Genomic DNA, 16,983 nt, shown 5'->3' with positions numbered 1-16,983 from the left:
CATTCACAAAGATGACAATAGCATGGCGTAAGGCTTAGACGGCCCCTAACCTTACCTCCCAGGGAGGTAGGTGCCATCATGATTATCTGTGAATCAGGACACCAAGGGAGGCAAAGGTTGGTGACTTAGCCAGGAAGTAGCTGAGGCTGGATTTGAACTTAGGCCTTCCTGACTCTGGGTGCAGAGCTAACCCTAATTCTGTCCCTTGGTTGTCATTCCCAATGGCTGTCTGTGTCCTGCCTGCACTGACGTTAGGTGAGCAAAGAGGGCAGCAGCGAAGGAAGGAGTCGTGGGCTTTGGCCCCTTTCCAGCTGACGTTAGATGCAGCAGAGAAATGGCCTCCGTCCCACTGAGAGCCCGGCATTCACCTCTTCTTTCGTCTCATCCATCGGGGCCAAGGAGCCTTTGCTAAGAGCTTAGTCGCTGTGTTGACTTTGGCCTCAGAACCAGTAGACAGAGCTCAGTGCTGGACCAACATCTGTTCTCAATAAATAACTGGGATGGAACCAACCTGTCCCCCCATCCCCAAACACAGTGTTTGTTGATATTTGGAAAAATGAAACCTATTCTCTCTTCAGGACAACCTGTCCTCTCCCCATTGGAATGAGGGTGACTAATTAGGCCTACTATGTGCCAGGCCCTGGGCTGGAAGCCATGAAAAGAGTGAGGCAATACACACAGAGACTGATCATGCAAAGTCATGTTGGCAAGGGTGGGGTTTGGGGGCCCTTGGGCAGCTTCCAAAAGATGGAGGTGAAGGGTTTTACAAGCTGAACAGAGGTGAGGATATCAGAATCCTGAAGTTATAGGGAGTCACAAGTGATTGTTGAGGAGGGGAGTGACCTTAAAAGAATTTGGCTTTCGGATTGGTGATGTTGGTGGCAGGGGTCCTGCCTTCATTGGGGCTGATTGTGCCCTATATGGGGATTTTCATCCATGTTTTCCTATAAACCCCCCACAGAGAATCTATCCCACACAGGCTCATAGGAGCCTAGGTCTGGTGCTGGAAGTGCCCCCCCCCCCCATTTTACAGATAAAGACCTGAGGCCCAGACAGGTGAGTTGAGTGACTTGCCCAGGGTCACACAGTAAAGGAGGAAGGTCTTCCTCTGGATCTCTTGGTAGTTGACAGAGGTCTAGCCTGGGGTCACTCATTCTTGCTACGTGACCTGCTCACCTCTTCTTCAGGCCGACCTTGGCTTTCCTACCACATCTGGCCTGCCTGTTGTCATCATGGTAGGTGACCCATGGCTGGAATACCAAAGCAATGCCAACACACTTGATTAAACCCTGCCTGTGCTTCTCACTTATTCTCTGCATAATTCATAGTTTCTATTCTTTTGACATGGGATTCCATGACTCATGGCCATGTGGCACTGGAGAGTGCTGGAATTAAGTAGTTGGACTTCTGTGGTAATGAGCAGCTTGGGATTCCTCCAAACACTGTTCCCACAGACATCATCCAATTTAGTTTCCTGTCCCCCTCTTCAACCCTGGGCCCATTGTGTTCTTCATCTGCACTGCTTGTCCCTCAGAGATGTCCTTACGGACTCTGTAACAGCCTCCCTGTCCAGCTGCTACCCTGGTCTGTAGGGTGTTTTTCATCCACTTTGTTTTTGCAGTGTGGATGGTCAGATGATGTGTTGGTATCACTTTGGTCTTCCAAACCCATCTGTAGGGCCTGATGAAACCAACCTGTAACAATCCTCAACGAGGAGCATTTGGAAAGATTTGCCACTTCGTATCCTTTAAGCTAAATGGGCAAAATTCTAACATCAATCGATAAACATTTACTCGGCACCTATTATGTGCCAGGCAAAGCAGCGAAAGACAGTGGCTGCCCTCAAGGGTTTCACAGTCTAACGGGGTGGATGGGGTGCAAACAGATATACAAAGTAAGCTGCCTATAGGATAAACAGGAAATAATCAAAAGAGGAAAAGTGGGGTTGGGGTGGGCTTCCTGAAGAAGTCTGGGGTGTTTAGTTGGGCCTTAAATGTTTCCAGGAGGCCAGAGTGGGGGGAGGGAGAGTTTTCCAGGCACAGGGCAGAGCCGGGGAAATTGCCTGGAGCTGAGAGACGGTGGCCAGGGTCGCTGGATCTAAGAGAATGTGTCAGGGGGAGTGAGTAGACTGGAAAGGGAGGAGGGGCAGGTTATGCAGGGCTTTAAATGCCAAGCACAACATCTTGTATGGGGTCCTAGAGGGGACAAGGAGTTCCTGGAGTTATTGAGTGGGGGGTAATGTGGTTGGAGCAGTGTTTTAGGAAAGTCTCTGTGGTGGCTGATTGGAGGATGGACTGGAGGGGAGAGAGACTGGAGGTAGGCAGACCCCCTATCCCAAGCTACGGCGATAGTCTAGGCACAAAGTGAAGAGGATTTGTGCTAGAAGGCCTGTTGCCATTTTTTTATGATGTGAAACCCAAAGTGGATCTTAACCAGATCATTTTGTACAAAATCCCAGAGATGGCAGCTTCTCTTACTGAGCCCTTTCCTTTTACAGAAGAGGAGACTGAGGGTCAGAGTAGGGGCATGAGCTGGTAGAGCTGAGGTTAGGCTCCAGCTGGGATGGGCTCCATAACTCATCTTGTCCAACTTGCTTGGGACATACTCCAGCCTCACAGCCAGGATTTCGAACCCAGCCCTTGGGCTCCTTGTTCTGCCTTTTTTCCATTCAGGCTGACTCCTGGGGCCTTGGTCCTCTTGTCTGCCACCTGGGAGGCCTCCCACCATGCTGTCTCACTTACAGAGGCTGCTGGCTGCTACTGGGGGGCCTTTGCCGTCTGGCTCCCGGCTCCTGATGTCCTGGGAGGCCCGCCATTTTGTGGTCCCATTGGGGATCAAGTGTGAAGTGCCTGAATCCTTTTCTAATGTTTCTAAAGTGCCACGCCCAGAGCAGCTTGGGCCTTGCTGGCCGGGAGAGTGACCACTCACCACGACTAAGGCTGTATCCTGTCCAATCCCCAGTGAGGAGAACGGCCCATCCTGGCCCCCTCCTTCTTCATAAAAGAAGTGTCTTGTCTCCTTCCTCATCTTGGGTCTGCCTCAAGCATTTTTTTTTAAAGCAATCGGGGTTAAGTAACTCGCTCAAGGTTACATGGCCAGTTATTTCTGAGTGTGGTGCTAAGTATCTGAGCCCGGATTCGATCCCCAGGTCATCCTGACAGTGGAGCTGGTGCTCTTACTCGCTGTGCTACCTGGCCGCCCCAGCCTCAAGCATTTCTGCTTCTCCAGAGGAGGGCCACAGGACCCGAACAGAGCAGACTGGTGAGAAGGAGAGCTGCTGCCTGGGCCTGGCTCTGCCTCAGCTTCCTCTGTGGCCTGAAGGCAGATCCCTCTCACTCCCTCTGTAAAAGGAGGCTGGAGAGCCTGGATCCTAGATTGTGGAGGTTAGAGTGGGAAGGGCTATGGAAGCCCCTTGGTCCAGACCGTTCTCTTTACAGAGAAGGAAACTGAGGCCCAAGCAGGGAAGAGAGGAGGCAGCAGAGATGGAGTTGGAGACCAGGTGCCACAGTCCCAAGATCAGGGACAGAGGCCCAGCACCAGCGTCTGGCATCTGAACATCTAACAGATGTAGCTGAGGCTGGTGAGAGTGTGGGGCTTGGAGGAATTCTGGGATGGTCCCTGGATGAAGGCAGCTGCCTCCTGCTCCCTACTCTATGGGGGGCTGTCCTCTGTCCTAAGAGACCAGCTCTCCCCTCTAGGAGGGCTGCCAGCCATGACCATTTGGGGATTGTCCCAACTTGGCTCCTGAAGGGCTGTTCATTAGTTACAAAATGTCACGCTGGTTCTGTTCCAAGCTCAGGAAGGCCCGCTGAGAGGGAATGGTCAGTTCCCAGAAATCCCCAGCAGGTAGGTAACCTGTGGGAGCACTCTCCAGGTTCCCACATCAGCTGTCTGGGGAAGCTGTGCCAAGAAGAAGGCTAAATGAAGCAGATTGGGGGAGGGGGCTAGCAGCCAAGGACAGTCAGGAGCCCCAGGCTTGGAGACAGGAGCCTCAGCTAGCCTGGGCCACCTTGGCACATGCCCAAGCAGGACAAGGGTAGGGCTAGTTTGAAAAGGACTTGGGTACCTGCCTACAGAGCAGGGAGGGGGGATTCATCTCTAAGGGCCCTTCCTGTGCTGACCCTCTGTACAGGGAACTCTCGGGTACTTTTATTTTCCCTTGTTCCCCCAGGATGTACAGGGGACTGGAGGCCCTGCCCCAGTGGGGTCAGCAGAGGGAGCTGAGGACATTTAGCCCAAAGAAGAGGGACCCAGGGAAAGTGGAGCGCTATCTTGTGGTATTAGAAGGGACACGGGGTGAAGCAGAGATGAGGCTGGCTTCTTCTGGCTGCAGAGGGCAGAGCCAGGAGCTATTGGGAGGAGGGAGGACGGGCCTGAGACCTCTGAGACATTGAGGTTCCACATTAGGGAGAACGTTCTTAACAATTAGAGGAATCCCAAAGAAGGGTAGTGCTGCAGGAGATCTGGGGGTCATCATCACGACACTAACTGGCATTCCCATTGCACTTGGGTCTTATTGATCCTCACAACTACCCTGGGAAGTAGGGTTCTTATTATCTCTATGTCATAGGTGAGGAAACTGAGGCAGATGGATTAAATGAAGTGCCCACATCCAAGCTAGTGATCACCTGAGGAAGGATTAGAACTCAGGTCTCAGGCACAGAGCTCTGGAGGTCTGCACTTCAGTTTACTGGACCCAGCCCTCTGTCTGATCACCTGCTGGCTTCAGCTGCTTCACTTTTCAAATGGGGCAGTTGGATGAGATCCTTCCTAAGTCCTTACCAGCTCTATGGATTTTCAGTCACTCAGTCAGCGAGCATTTAGGAAGCCCTAAGTAGGAACAAGGCACTGTACTAAGGCTTGGGGGCACACAAAGAGGCAGAACACAGCCCCTGCCCTCAGGAGCTCCCAGCCTAATGGGGGAAACAACCTGGAGAGGGCTGTGTACAAGTGGGACTGGGCAGGATGAATTGGATCGAAGAGAGGCAGGATTGCCCTCTTCAGCCCCTAGAAAGGGGGCTCTGAAAATGCCCCTGCCTCCTGTGCTCTCTGCAGTCCCTCCTTCTTCAAGGAGCCATCCCCATCCCCTTATGCTGGCTCCTCCCTTTACCTTGTCTCTGCAAAGTTGTCTGCATGTTGTCTCCCCCATTAGAGGGTAAGCTCCTTGGGGGCAGGGCTTGTCTTCTGCCTCTCTTTGCAGACCAGCACTTATCACAGTTATTGCTTGCTGCCAAGAGAAGTGACTGGTGCAAGATGACGCTGAGCCTGGCTGGCCCCATGAGTGCTGGGGAAGTAGGGTGAGCATAGGGCGGCCCAGAGGGGGAACTCCTTGGCTGGCTGATCCGACCTGGGGGTCTCAGAGTCAAGGTGGTTGCTATGCTCATGATGGACGTGGGGAGCCATCCTTACCCACTTTTGTGGGGGAGTCATTGGGATCCTCAGGACTCATTTTCTGTAGATCTCTGAATTCTGAGAACTGGCTTCATGTGTCTGTCTGGCAGGGAACTAGGGGCCGGGGGTGGCCGTGAGCTCTGGCGTTTGGTCTCTCTGTTGGTTGGAGCAAGAGTGCATCGGGATCCAGTTCTGGGCTCAGGCCACAGAGGGCACCAGAGTGTGATGAGTACAACCCAAGGCTCCAGTCCCTAGCATGGTTCTCAGGGGCTTGGACATTCCCCTGCCCCTACCCCCTGGCTGGTCTGTGGAGGCCTCCCTGCTTCTGGACAGAGCACAGATCTGACCTTACCCAAACGTACACAGGGGCTCCCTCTGTCTTTTAGGATAAAATACAGAATCCAGGCAGGGCCTGGTGTTGAAAACTCTGCTCCCCCACCTTTCCCTTTTTTTTTCATTGCTGACCCTCTGGGCGGGCCCCATTCCAGGCTAACATGCCTCCTTACTGCTCCTCAGCATGGTGTGGGGGTTCCTGTCCCCATACCTTGGCACATCCCCCTGTATAGAATGTGCTTCCAAGGAGAATTTGCCTCTTTTGTTACTTTGCTGTGACCTTCATAGGCCTTTCCTGACCTGTCTCCATCACCCCTGAGAATGGAAGCTCCTTGAGGGCAAAGATTTTTTTTTTAACTTTTTAAAACATTTTTTATTTGAAGTTTTGAGTTCCAGATTCTACCCCTCCCTGAGACAGTGAGCAAGCAGAGACAGGTTATACATGTGCAATCATGGAAAATATTTCCCTAATAGTCATTTTGTACAAGAAGATTCGAATAATAAAGAAAGGAAAATGAAAATCGCCTGCTTCAGTCTGTATTCAGACAACATCAGTTCTTTCTCTGGAGGCGGACAGTCGGCTCCATCATGAATCCTTTGGATTGATGATCATCATATTGCTGAGGAGAGCTAAGTCATTCACAATTCTTCCTCAAACAACATTGCTGTTACTGTGTACAATGTTCACTATGCATCAGTTCATGTAAGTCTTTCCAGGTTTTTCTGAAATCGTCCGGTTCGTTATTTCTTATAGCACAATAGTATTCCTTCACAATCATGTACCATGGCTTGTTTGTAGTCATTCCCCAATTGATGGGCATTCCTTGGATTTCCAGGTCAAAAGAGCTGCTATAAATGCTTTTGTACAAACAGGTCCTTTTACCTACTTTTGGATGTCTTCGGGAGACAGCCCTAGAAATTGTATTGCTGGATCAAAGGGTATGCACAGCTTTATGGCCCTCTGGGCAGAGTTTCAGGGACCTTTTAAAGTAACTCCAGAAAACAGTCTAAGAATTTGTAAAGGGATAGGGGCTGACAACAGTGGAGGCTCCCAGCACTGAGGACATCATCTGTCCTCCAAAGGCTGATGCCTCATTCCTGTGCTTGTCCCAGGGGATATTCACAGGCAGCAAAATGCTACCCAAATCACCTATTTCCCCCCTCCTTGCAGCGACCGCAGATGTTCTGATGGAAGATTGCTGTGCAGACGGGCATAGGCTGGCCACCCAGAAACGAGACTGCTCTGTGCCCTATGCTTCGGAATCCAAGGAATGCAGGTGCGCTGCCCCCTGTCTCTGCTGGGTGTGATGGTCACTGCCCTGTGGCTCTCTCTCCTCCCCTGTGACTCTCCAGACCAAAACCCCGCTCCTGGGCCACTGGTGCCCTAGCTGGGTGTGCCCCCTGCTACAGTGTAAGCTTCTGGCCGGCAGGGAACATCCCACTTTTGTCTGTGTCCTCAGTACCTAGGACAGTGCTCAGCACACGCAGGTGCTACATGAAGACTTCCTGAGGGATTGTAAGGCAACATAGTAATAGTTTGTGCTCAATGATAATCCAATGTAATTACAGGTTTGTGGGGGGAAAAACTCAGAAAAAGGGGAATATTCCTCGGGCAGCCTTCTTTCTCTCTTGCTTACCTGCTCCAGAAAAGGAGATATGAGTCCCCGATTCCCTAGGGCTCCAGAGGAGACCTTGGGGTTCAAGAGAATTCCTGCTCAGGTCCCCTTGGCCACCATGTGTCAGCACTGAGGACGGTCTTCTGGGGCCCAGCACTGAGCAAGGAGACTGAAATTTGAATTTAGCAAATTCTTGAGGAGTCAGAGGAGGGGAGGGGCCAACAAAGGCGAGAAAAACAGGAAACACGGATTATTGGGAAGTTGGAAGATCAAATGTTTATAATTCAAAGACCATCAGATAAGGAGGGCCAGCTGGGATGGTGGATTGAAGGGCACTGTTGTCCTCCAAGTGAGGAATTTGAGAGGGGCCCCTGGTAATAATCCTGGAGTCTGGTTAAGTTCTCTCTCTCTCTCTCTCTCTCTCTCTCTCTCTCTCTCTCTCTACAGAGAGAGAGAGAGAGAGAGAGAGAGAGAGAGAGAGAGAGAGAGAGAAAGAGAGGGAAGAGAGAGGGAGACAGAGAGAGAGAATGCATATAGAGGGGCTGTGTGCACGTGTGTGTGCATACGCACATGTTTAATCTTTAACAGATGAAAGGGAAGATACACAATCGCGACTAGAACCTTGGCTCCATTTACTGATTCTTTGCTGTTACTGGTGCCTGGCACATAGTAGGTCCTTAATGAATGCCAATGTTAAGTGATAATTAGATTTTATTTGATTAATTGATGATAGATTCTACAAGTGAGAAAACCAAGACTCAGGGAGGGCAGCCCCTCAAAGAGCTTGCAGCAGGCTAGTAGACAAGCTAAGAATCAGACCTCAGTGTCACCATCCTGCTTTTCCAAATCATAGGGCAATAGAATGTTCAGATGGGAAGGGAGGTTAGAGGTCATTTGGTTTCACACCTTCAGGTCATGGGAGGGGGGAAGGAGTGAGCCTGGTGTCAGCTCTCTGTTCTAAGGCTCAGCTGGGCCCTCCTCCTGGTATCTCCTGTCAAAGGAGATAATATTCATACATCACAACACTGTGCCTGGTACATAGTAGGTGCTTAATAAATGCATGCACCCTCCCTTGGCAGGATGGTGCAGGAGCAGTGCTGCCAGAATCAGCTGGAGGAGCTCCACTGTGCCACAGGCATTAATGTGGCCCATGAAGGCGACAGCTGTGAGGCACACCATGACAATTCCAGCTTTGAAGCCAAGTTTATCAAGGTGAGTCACCCCTCTTCATCCCTGCTGTCTTCTGGCCGCCCTGCTGCTGAGCCAGCCCTTGAGGCCTCCCTCCCTCCCTCCCTCCATTCCTACCTTTCTTCCTTCCTTCCTTCTTTCCTTCCCTCCCTCCTTCCCTTCCTTCCTTCCTTCCTTCCTTCCTTCCTTCCTTCCTTCCTTCCTTCCTTCCTTCCTTTCTTCCTTCCCTCCCTCCCTCCTTCCTTTCTTCCCTCCCTCCTTCCTTCTTTCCTTCCCTCCTTCCTTCCCTTCCTCCCTCCCTTCCCTCCCTCCTTCCCTTCCTTTCTTTCCTCCTTCCTCCCTCCCTCCCTCCCTTCCTCCCTCCACTCCTTCCTTCCTTCCATCTTTTCTCCCTCCCTCCCTCCCTCCCTTCCTTCCTTCCTTCCTTCCTTCCTTCCTTCCTTCCTTCCTTCCTTCCTTCCTTCCTTCTTTCCTTCCTCCTCCCTCCCTCTCTCCCTCCCTCCCTTCCTTCCTCTCTATTCCTTCCTTCCTTCCTTTCTCCCTCCCTCCCTTCCTGTGTCCCTTTCTCTCTCCCCCTCCCCACCCTATCCTGGGGCAGCCTCAAGGACCCCAGTCCTTGCTCTGTCCTGTGTCTGCTGCCCAAGTTGGCCAAGGGCAGGAGGCCTGAGCTACATTACTGGGAGATATTGGCTCAGACCCATAGAGGTAGGAATGGCTGAGAACAGGGGATGTCAGGGCTGGGAGGGGCCTGAGAACAGGGGATGTCCGAGGGGGAGGGACCTAACAGATTGCCTAACTCCTTCCCCTGATTTCGCAGGTGAGGAAGGTGGGAGGGGCCCGGAGAGGATGGGGGTTTGCTTCTCAGGTAGTGAGGGGGCACAATAACCTGGAATAACACTGGGAATTGGACATGTTGTTCTACATCTGCCCTCCCCCCTCCCCCAAAGCCTGGTGGTCCGCCTTTGAGTTTGTCATTCCAATGAATTCTACCTGAATTTGTCCTGAAAGTTCCTTGTTTGCTGTCTCAGACATCCCATTCCTGGGGCAGGATTCAGTGCTCTCTCTCAGGATCTCTCTGGCTAATTTTCAGAGGTAACAAGGTCACTTCCAGCCCAGGACTGAGAATTCCTAGGGTCAGCAAGGCAGAGGTCAAGCCACAGCTGTTCTGATTCAAATGAATTGTCCCTTTCCCAGAAGCTTAAGCTTTATATGTCTTGGGAGTTAGTGAGCTCCCCATCACACAGGTGATGAGGACAAGGCTGGCGGGCCAGGAGTCTGAAGAAGAGACTCCTTTAGGGGATGGGAGGTTAGACGAGACATCCTCTCAGAGTCTGTGCTTGTAGGGCTCAGGGAGGTCAGTTAAGGCATCTCTTGGGAGCCGTGTCCTCAGCCGTGGGGCCTGCCCTCATCCCTGTTTTTGAGAACCAACATTTCAACGTTTCCAGCTACTCCTTACCTCCCACTGTGGGTCAAGACGGATTGGGACCAAGAGGAAATAAGTTTTGGAAAATTAGATTGAGTCCAGTTGGCTGAGTCCTGGGAATGTTGGATGGGTAAATCAACTTCTCTTGAAGTCAATTTTCCCATTTGAAGCGATTATGGTTTGAGTAAATGCTTTTTACCAAGCAAACATCTCAGCCGGTGCAGCCCCGACTCCAGGGGCGGAGGCTTTGGGTGGATTCTGTGGCTCCTTTCTGGCGATGACTGCCTTCAGTGGCCAGAGGGGCGGAGCCCTCAAGGATGAGGAGTCCAAGGAGATGTCTGTGGATATGAGACGAGGAGGAATTGTTCTTTGTGATTACAAAGCGTCAGTCTCCACGATCCCCTAGAGCCAGGGCCCACCCCTCAACTCTTCCCCCGGAACCCCCGGACTCCCTTCTCTCCTTCGTCAAGTCTGTCCTTCCCAGGCCCTTCTGATCATCTTACTGGCAGAGAAAGTTCTTAGGTCAGTGGGTTAGAGCTGGAAGGACCCTCGTGGTCATCCAGTCCAGTGGTCTTGTTCTACAGATACACAAACTGAAGGCCAACAGGAGTGACCTGCCCAAAGCAGCACCCCTGGACACGGAAGGGCCAGGATTCTCACCCAGGCCATCCTTTCAGGTCTGAGGCAGCCTAGGCTGGCGGCCGGAGCCCAGGACTCAGACTCATGTACTAGGTCTGGCCCAGGGCCCTGCAGAGGAGCCTGTGAGCCTCCCTGCTCCAAGGTCACACCACTGGCCCCTTGCTCTATTCTTTTCTGGAAGCCTCTGCTGACTCTTTACCTTGTTTTGACAGAAATGCTGTCATTGCTGCCTGCTGGGGAAGGCTGCCCAGGCCCAAGGTCAGAGCTGCGAGTACAACCTCATGATCGGCTATCAGTGTGGCCTGGTGTACCGGGCATGCTGCGTCAAGGGCCAGGAGACCCCAGAGCTAGCTCCTGGGGACGTCGCCGTGCCCTCCGACACTGGTAATGCTGTTTCCTCATCCCCTGGCTGCCTGTGCTATCACTGTGACTGACACTGTTCCAGGGGTCCCTGCACTGTCCTGAGCTCTGGGGGACTCAGTCATCCCCTCAGATTCATTGAATGTGAATGACAGACCTTGTCTCTCTGCATGATGCCTAGTGAACTCGCCAGCTGTTAATCTGTCCGTCTGTCTAGCTATCTGTTTCTCTGTCTGTGTGTCTATCTTTCCATCTGTCTACCTGTCCATCTGTTTGTCTGTCTAACCATCTGTCTCTATCTGTTCATTCATTTATTAATTGAATTATGTATGGGAGGTGACGCCCTCATCCGCATGAGTCTATTGGCATGGAGGCTTCTGGTGTCTGGACTGATGACTATTCCTTACCTTGGCATCTTAGCAAGCACTGAGTTCAGTGGCTTGTCCAGGGTCACGCAGCTGGTCTTGGTAGAGGCAGGGCTTCCTGACCCTCCATGCCATGCTTCCCTCCAGGTGATGTGCATGGGATGGGCCCAAACTGATGCTTACCTGATGATCTGGGATCTCTTAGGAACGCCTTTCCCATGTTTTCCCCTCACAACCATCCTCAAAGGCGAGGGCCAGCAGCCTTTTTGTCCAGTTTGGGAGGCCGAGGCCCCTCCCATTTGGAACTGGAGCAGAGGGGATCTTGGCATCTAAGGAAGGGCAGGAGGTGTGGGAGGGCCTGGCTGGGCGGGGCACAGCCTGTTATAGGCAGGAAATACTAATGTTTGAAAATGACCCATCAGCGATTTCTCCCCCAACCCCCATCTTTAAAGAGAAGCTCCTCAGGGCAATGGAAGGAGCCTAGTCTTCGAGTCAGAGGTCCTGGGTTCCAATGCTGACAGCCTGGGACAAGCCATCTAAAGGTGACTGTGCCTCAGCTGACTGGTACATCGTAGGTGCTTGAAAGCGTTTGCCGAATTGTGTTGAATTAAAGCGATGGGACTGGGCTGGGTACGATCAGGTCCAGAGATCTTTAAAACTGCATTTTTTTCCAGGAAAAGGGGCTCCTTGGACTCTATTCTCAGAAACTGGGGTCCAGTGGGGGAAGACTACCTTCAACTTCGGGGTTCTTTCCCTTTTCTCCCTCTGCAGCTAAAATTCCCGAGGAGGACATTGTGGACCAAGAAGACCCTTATCTCCATGACCGATGCCGAGGTGAGGCAAGGTTCAGTAAACACTTACTTGGCACCTGTTATATATGTGTGAGCTGGGCTGGTTATCTGATTGCTTCCAGGGAGGGAGTGTAAGAGACACAGGCAACACCCATAAACTCACTGCTCCTCAGGGCTGGTTAGGGGAAGCCTGACTCCCAGCCCATGCCTGGTGCAGAGTAGGCCTACAGTGAATGACTGTGGTCAAGTCATTGGGCCAGCTGCCATGGCCAGCTCATGCCTGCTTCCTCCAGAGAAACCTGTTTTCTCCCCTCCCCCTCTCTAGGAGTTCTTTTTTAGGTGTGGGGGCTGTCCTTCCAGGTCCAGGGAGGGCAGGGACCCTCTCTTAGGCCACTTGGAATCTCAGCCCAGAAGAAGGTTTCGGCATTTCCAGCACTTGGCACACATTTGTTGACTAGGGATTCATCCAATCATTCCTTCAACTGCTGTTATTTTAACTGTTCTACGTGCCAAGGTCTGTGGTAGGGAGCTGGGGAGAGGTAAAGATGGATAAAGACGGTCCCTTCCCCAGGCACTGCCAGTGGTGGCGGTGGGAATGTGACCTGGACAGTGTAGGAGGCGGGCTCCTTGGCGCTCCCCAGAGGTGGCCCATCTTGCAGATCAGCCTCAGAAGAGATCGCCATTCAGTTTGCTGACTTAGTGAAATGCCCTTTGGTCCTCGTTCCATCATTTACCTTTCCAAGGGACTTTTCCCAGGAGTCTGGAAAGGGCGTTAGGAAAAAATGTTTATTTCCTAATATTTTAAACACGTATGGATGCTTTCGTAAGAGACAGGGTAAGAGGAGTGGTTTACCAATGAAAAGACCCAAATCTGAGCTAGAGACATGATTGTGGGAGAGGCCCTTGGCCTCCTTCTGCCTCGGTTTCCTCACCTGGAAGATGAGGAAATTCTTGACCCCAAAAGGCTGTGTTGGGTTATCACGATGGTTGTGGACAAAGAAAACCAAGATGGCGGAAGGTGCAGTTGAGGGGATGGCTTTGTTCCTCAACGCCTGTGCTTGGGTTTCAGGAGGGGGTCCCTGTACTCAGCAGTGCCGAGACACGGGAAGCACAGTCCTTTGCTCCTGCTTTGTGGGCTATCAGCTCTTGCCTGATGGGGTCTCCTGTGAAGGTAATCCATCCTGGGACAGAGGGTCCCCAGGATTTGGGGTTGTTAGTGTCATTGTCCTGCTTGCCTGCCCCACACAGCAGCCAGGGCTTCCCGACTACTTCAGGGTCCCTGGTCTCATGGACAAGGGACTTTTTTCCACTTGCACCAATGAGTCTCTTCACAGGGCATTAGACCAACCTCTTGAGTTGATCTATTAAAACCAAAGATGATCTGGCAGCCAACACCATCACAGTCCCTCACTGCCCCTCACGGCCCATTGTGGCCCATCATGGCCACTGTGCCTGACACCTGGTCACTGCTCATCCCCCATCTCTCACCCTGTAGCCCCAGGCTCTTGCCCAAGACCCGGGGAGGTCTGTCAGGAAGACTTTCATTGAAGTCACATGACCAGCAATAGCCAGTTGAAATCTAGGAGGAAAAAAATGAACTCTGTGACCACAATGTTGCTTTTCCTGACCATTCTATCGGAGGGCACCAGGAACAGGTCCACTCTGATCTCCTGCCCTTCTTCCTAGTATCTCCCAAAGTTTCGTGTTTTTTTGTAAGTTATCCCTCTATGACACTGTCACTTGTACCTTGATCTCCTTGGTCCTTCCCAGACACCAATGAGTGCATCACTGGAAGCCACAATTGTCGAATCGGGGAGATCTGCATCAATACGGTGGGGTCATTTCGCTGTCAAAGAGAGAGCAGTTGTGGGACAGGCTATGAGCTCATGGAAGACAACACTTGCAAAGGTAGGTCCATCCTCGGGGTGACTGTGGCGGGGGGGCATCCTCACCAGCCTTGGGGGGGGGGAGACCCTAGCACCCCCCCCAGTGAAGCTGCTCTGTGCTGTGTGACCATGGCCAGCTCCCGGCTCCACCCTGTGTACCTGACAATGACCGCATCATTGGCCCAAGGTGATGGGTGGGAGACGCCCAGGGCATTGTGTCTAACGGCCGTGGGACCATTGAAAAGGGCCAAGCAGATGCTGCCTATACATACAAGACTTTGCCCTCTTACTGATAACAGGATGATCCTATTAATGTCAGTGACCAGAGACTCCTAGAAAGGCAGAGTTGGCTCCCTCTGTGTTTTTGGGTCTGTTGAGGAGACCACCATCTTTGAGACCAAGGCCCAAGGTTTCTGAGTCCCCTTGGGCTGAGTCCTGCACCTCTGATACTCAGAGCCAGGTCCACTGACCCTCTGCCACCAGGTCCCCTTGGGCCCCCTCCTTTCTGTTCTGACAATGGTTAGAGCCACCTAGGTCTCCAGCCAGTCCCCTTCTGATCCCTTCTTCAGATGCCCTTGATGGCTCCGTAGCCTTGAGCTGGTCATTGGATGCCATCTGCAGCTTGGTGCTTCCCTCGGCCTTCAGCCTGCACCCTCTTTATTCCAGCCTGCCTTCTCTGGGCCCCTGTGCCAGTGTGCGCACCATGTCCAGAGCCTTTTCTGCAGTCTCTCCCACCATCCTTCTTTCATCCTTCATCTTTTTGGCCCCAGAGGCTGCTGGGTCTAACATTTGGCACATCCATAGTTAATGATTGTGGATGGGGCTGATTGATCCCCTGGGAGGGGAGGCTGGAGGCAGCCCTGGGAGCAGCTCTTCATAACGTGAGGCCAAGCCATTCCACATTCACATCCCAGACCAGGCTCATGTGGCAGCATCAGTCATGCAGGGTGTGAATAACACAGGGAGGAGAGAGATGGGAAATGGGCTGATCCCAGGAAGATGGGCAGAGAATCAGGGCAGGGTGCGTGGCCCTCCACTGGGGAGGAGTGACTCCTTTCTGCCAGCTCAGTGAGAGGCCAGAGAGGTGGCCTCAGGATCTGATTACCCTAGGAGAGTTGCAGAGGGGTCCGTTCAGCTTGTCGGGGAGGCTGCTTGGCTCTGGTTGCCCCATTTTGGGCAGCACACTGTGCTCAGAGAAGAGCTCACAGACCGGTCAGAGGCAGGCACACCTGCCCTTGAAGCCCCTGAAGGGCTGTCTCTTAGCATCTGAAGGCACTGCGGGAAAGAGGGTCCAGCCTGACCCCAGACAGCAAAGCCAGGGCCACTGGCCGGGAGTTGGAGGCTGGCTCTGGGTCTGTTCGAGGAAAAGCTCCTTGATGATGAAGGCTGGCCTGGGCAGGTGCCTCTGCTCCATCTCCTGGGAGATCCCTTGTAGGGGAGGTCAGAGGGGCATCCTTTGGGCAGATGCATCCTGAGGCTTCGTTCTCTCTTGATATTGGGTGTAATCCTTCCCTGCCTTAGGGCCCAGCTCAGCCCTTCTTCCCCTCCCAGCCCTCAGGGTGTCTTGCCACTCAGCAGAGATGAGAGTGCAGCATCCCAAGGGTGGGGGGGTGGTCATTGTTTATCTCCCCCCCCCCCCCACACACACACACTAGACAATTCCCTAACCCCATCCTCCCAGGACCAAGTACATGAACTTGGTGTCCTAGGCTACGTCATGGATGCTGTTCCCACGATGCCCTGATCACTTCCCATGGTCCAGGATAGATTTTAGGCACTGAAAGTGCCAACAGCAGTAACACAAGAACTGCTTGAGTGTGGTTCCCTCTTCGGGGCTTCCAGACAGGACAAAAGTGGCCTTCGTGGCATGGGGCGTTCAGATAGAGCCAGGGCGACGCTAGCAGCCATGGTGGGGGGCTCTCACTTTCTAGACGAGGACACTGAGGTAAAGAGGCTTGTCCATGGTCACTCAGAGAGCAAGGGCCAGAGGCAAGATCTGCACTCAGATCCTCTGGCTTCCTCAGAGGTCAGATGGCCTTTCTTCAGCTCCATGGAAATCCAGCCACTTGGGGCTAGGGAGTCTTTTCCTGCCCAGATGGTGATAGTCTTCTTGCCTCACTGGGGATCATCTGGGGCAGGGGAGGTCAATCAGTCTTCCAAATTAGCCTGGGGGGGGCACAGGTTCCCAGCCAGCTCTGGGACTCTGGAGAAGTCCAGCCCCTCTGGCCTTAGTTTCCTTGTTGTCAATCTACAATAAAAACTTTTGGCATCTAAGCTGCTGTGGTTTTGTGCACAATGGTCTTGATCTTTGGGTCTCCCCAGACACAGGCCGCAAGTGCTTGGTGACTCTTTGTTAAGTGAATGAGCAAAGATGGGCTGCTTGAGGTGTCTCTGGGAGGGGAGGAGGAGCCAGCAGCCTCTTGCTGACTCTCCATTTGGTGCCATATTTTCTGCCACCCCAGACATTGATGAGTGTGAGACCGGAATTCACAACTGCCTCCCCACCTTCATCTGTCAAAACACTCCGGGCTCTTTTCGCTGCAGACCCAAGCTCCAGTGCAGGAGTGGATTCATCCAGGACGCACTGGGCAACTGCATCGGTAAGACGGCCGCACCAGCCTGCACAAGCCTGTCTTGAGCTCGGAGGGGCTCTGGGGGCTCAGGCCTGGCCACCATGCCTCATGGCCTGGCTGATGAGATGGTGAAAACAGAGGGTGGAGGCCTCTGAGGAAGCACCCTAGGGGGCCTCAGGAGAGGACCAAAGACACTGCATGATGCTGTCACAACCCTGCCCTCCCCTGTTCTCAGGCCCCTCTCAGCTCTGCCATCCCCTGTTCTCAGGCCCCTCCCATCTCTGCCATCCCCTGTTCTCGGGCCCCTCCCAGCTCTGCCATCCCCTGTTCTCGGGCCCCTCCCAGCTCTGCCATCCCCTGTTCTCGGGCCCCTCCCAGCTCTACCCTCCCCTGTTCTCGGGCCCCTCCCTGCTCTGAC

General features: G+C 52.9%; 1 protein-coding gene across 2 annotated transcripts in view; it reads left to right on the top strand.

Moving 5' to 3' along the window:
* The window catches only part of FBLN1 (fibulin 1), a 69,521-nt gene that overhangs the window by 14,822 nt on the left and 37,716 nt on the right, over positions 1–16,983 (top strand). For both annotated transcript variants that reach the window (XM_069102252.1, XM_069102253.1), the window contains exons 2-8: positions 6,896–7,001; positions 8,420–8,552; positions 10,803–10,974; positions 12,087–12,149; positions 13,176–13,277; positions 13,877–14,014; positions 16,455–16,592. In XM_069102252.1, coding sequence (XP_068958353.1) covers positions 6,896–7,001; positions 8,420–8,552; positions 10,803–10,974; positions 12,087–12,149; positions 13,176–13,277; positions 13,877–14,014; positions 16,455–16,592 — 852 coding nt within the window. The remainder of the gene's footprint in view (positions 1–6,895; positions 7,002–8,419; positions 8,553–10,802; positions 10,975–12,086; positions 12,150–13,175; positions 13,278–13,876; positions 14,015–16,454; positions 16,593–16,983) is intronic.

This window comes from Petaurus breviceps, unplaced genomic scaffold, assembly GCF_028583685.1.
Source record: "Petaurus breviceps papuanus isolate PSGF00001 unplaced genomic scaffold, PetGlider_PUasm1.0 547, whole genome shotgun sequence".
NCBI classification, from domain to species: domain Eukaryota; kingdom Metazoa; phylum Chordata; class Mammalia; order Diprotodontia; family Petauridae; genus Petaurus; species Petaurus breviceps.
The sequence above is the reverse complement of the archived record's forward strand: the minus strand, read 5'-3'. Positions and strand labels throughout refer to the sequence as shown.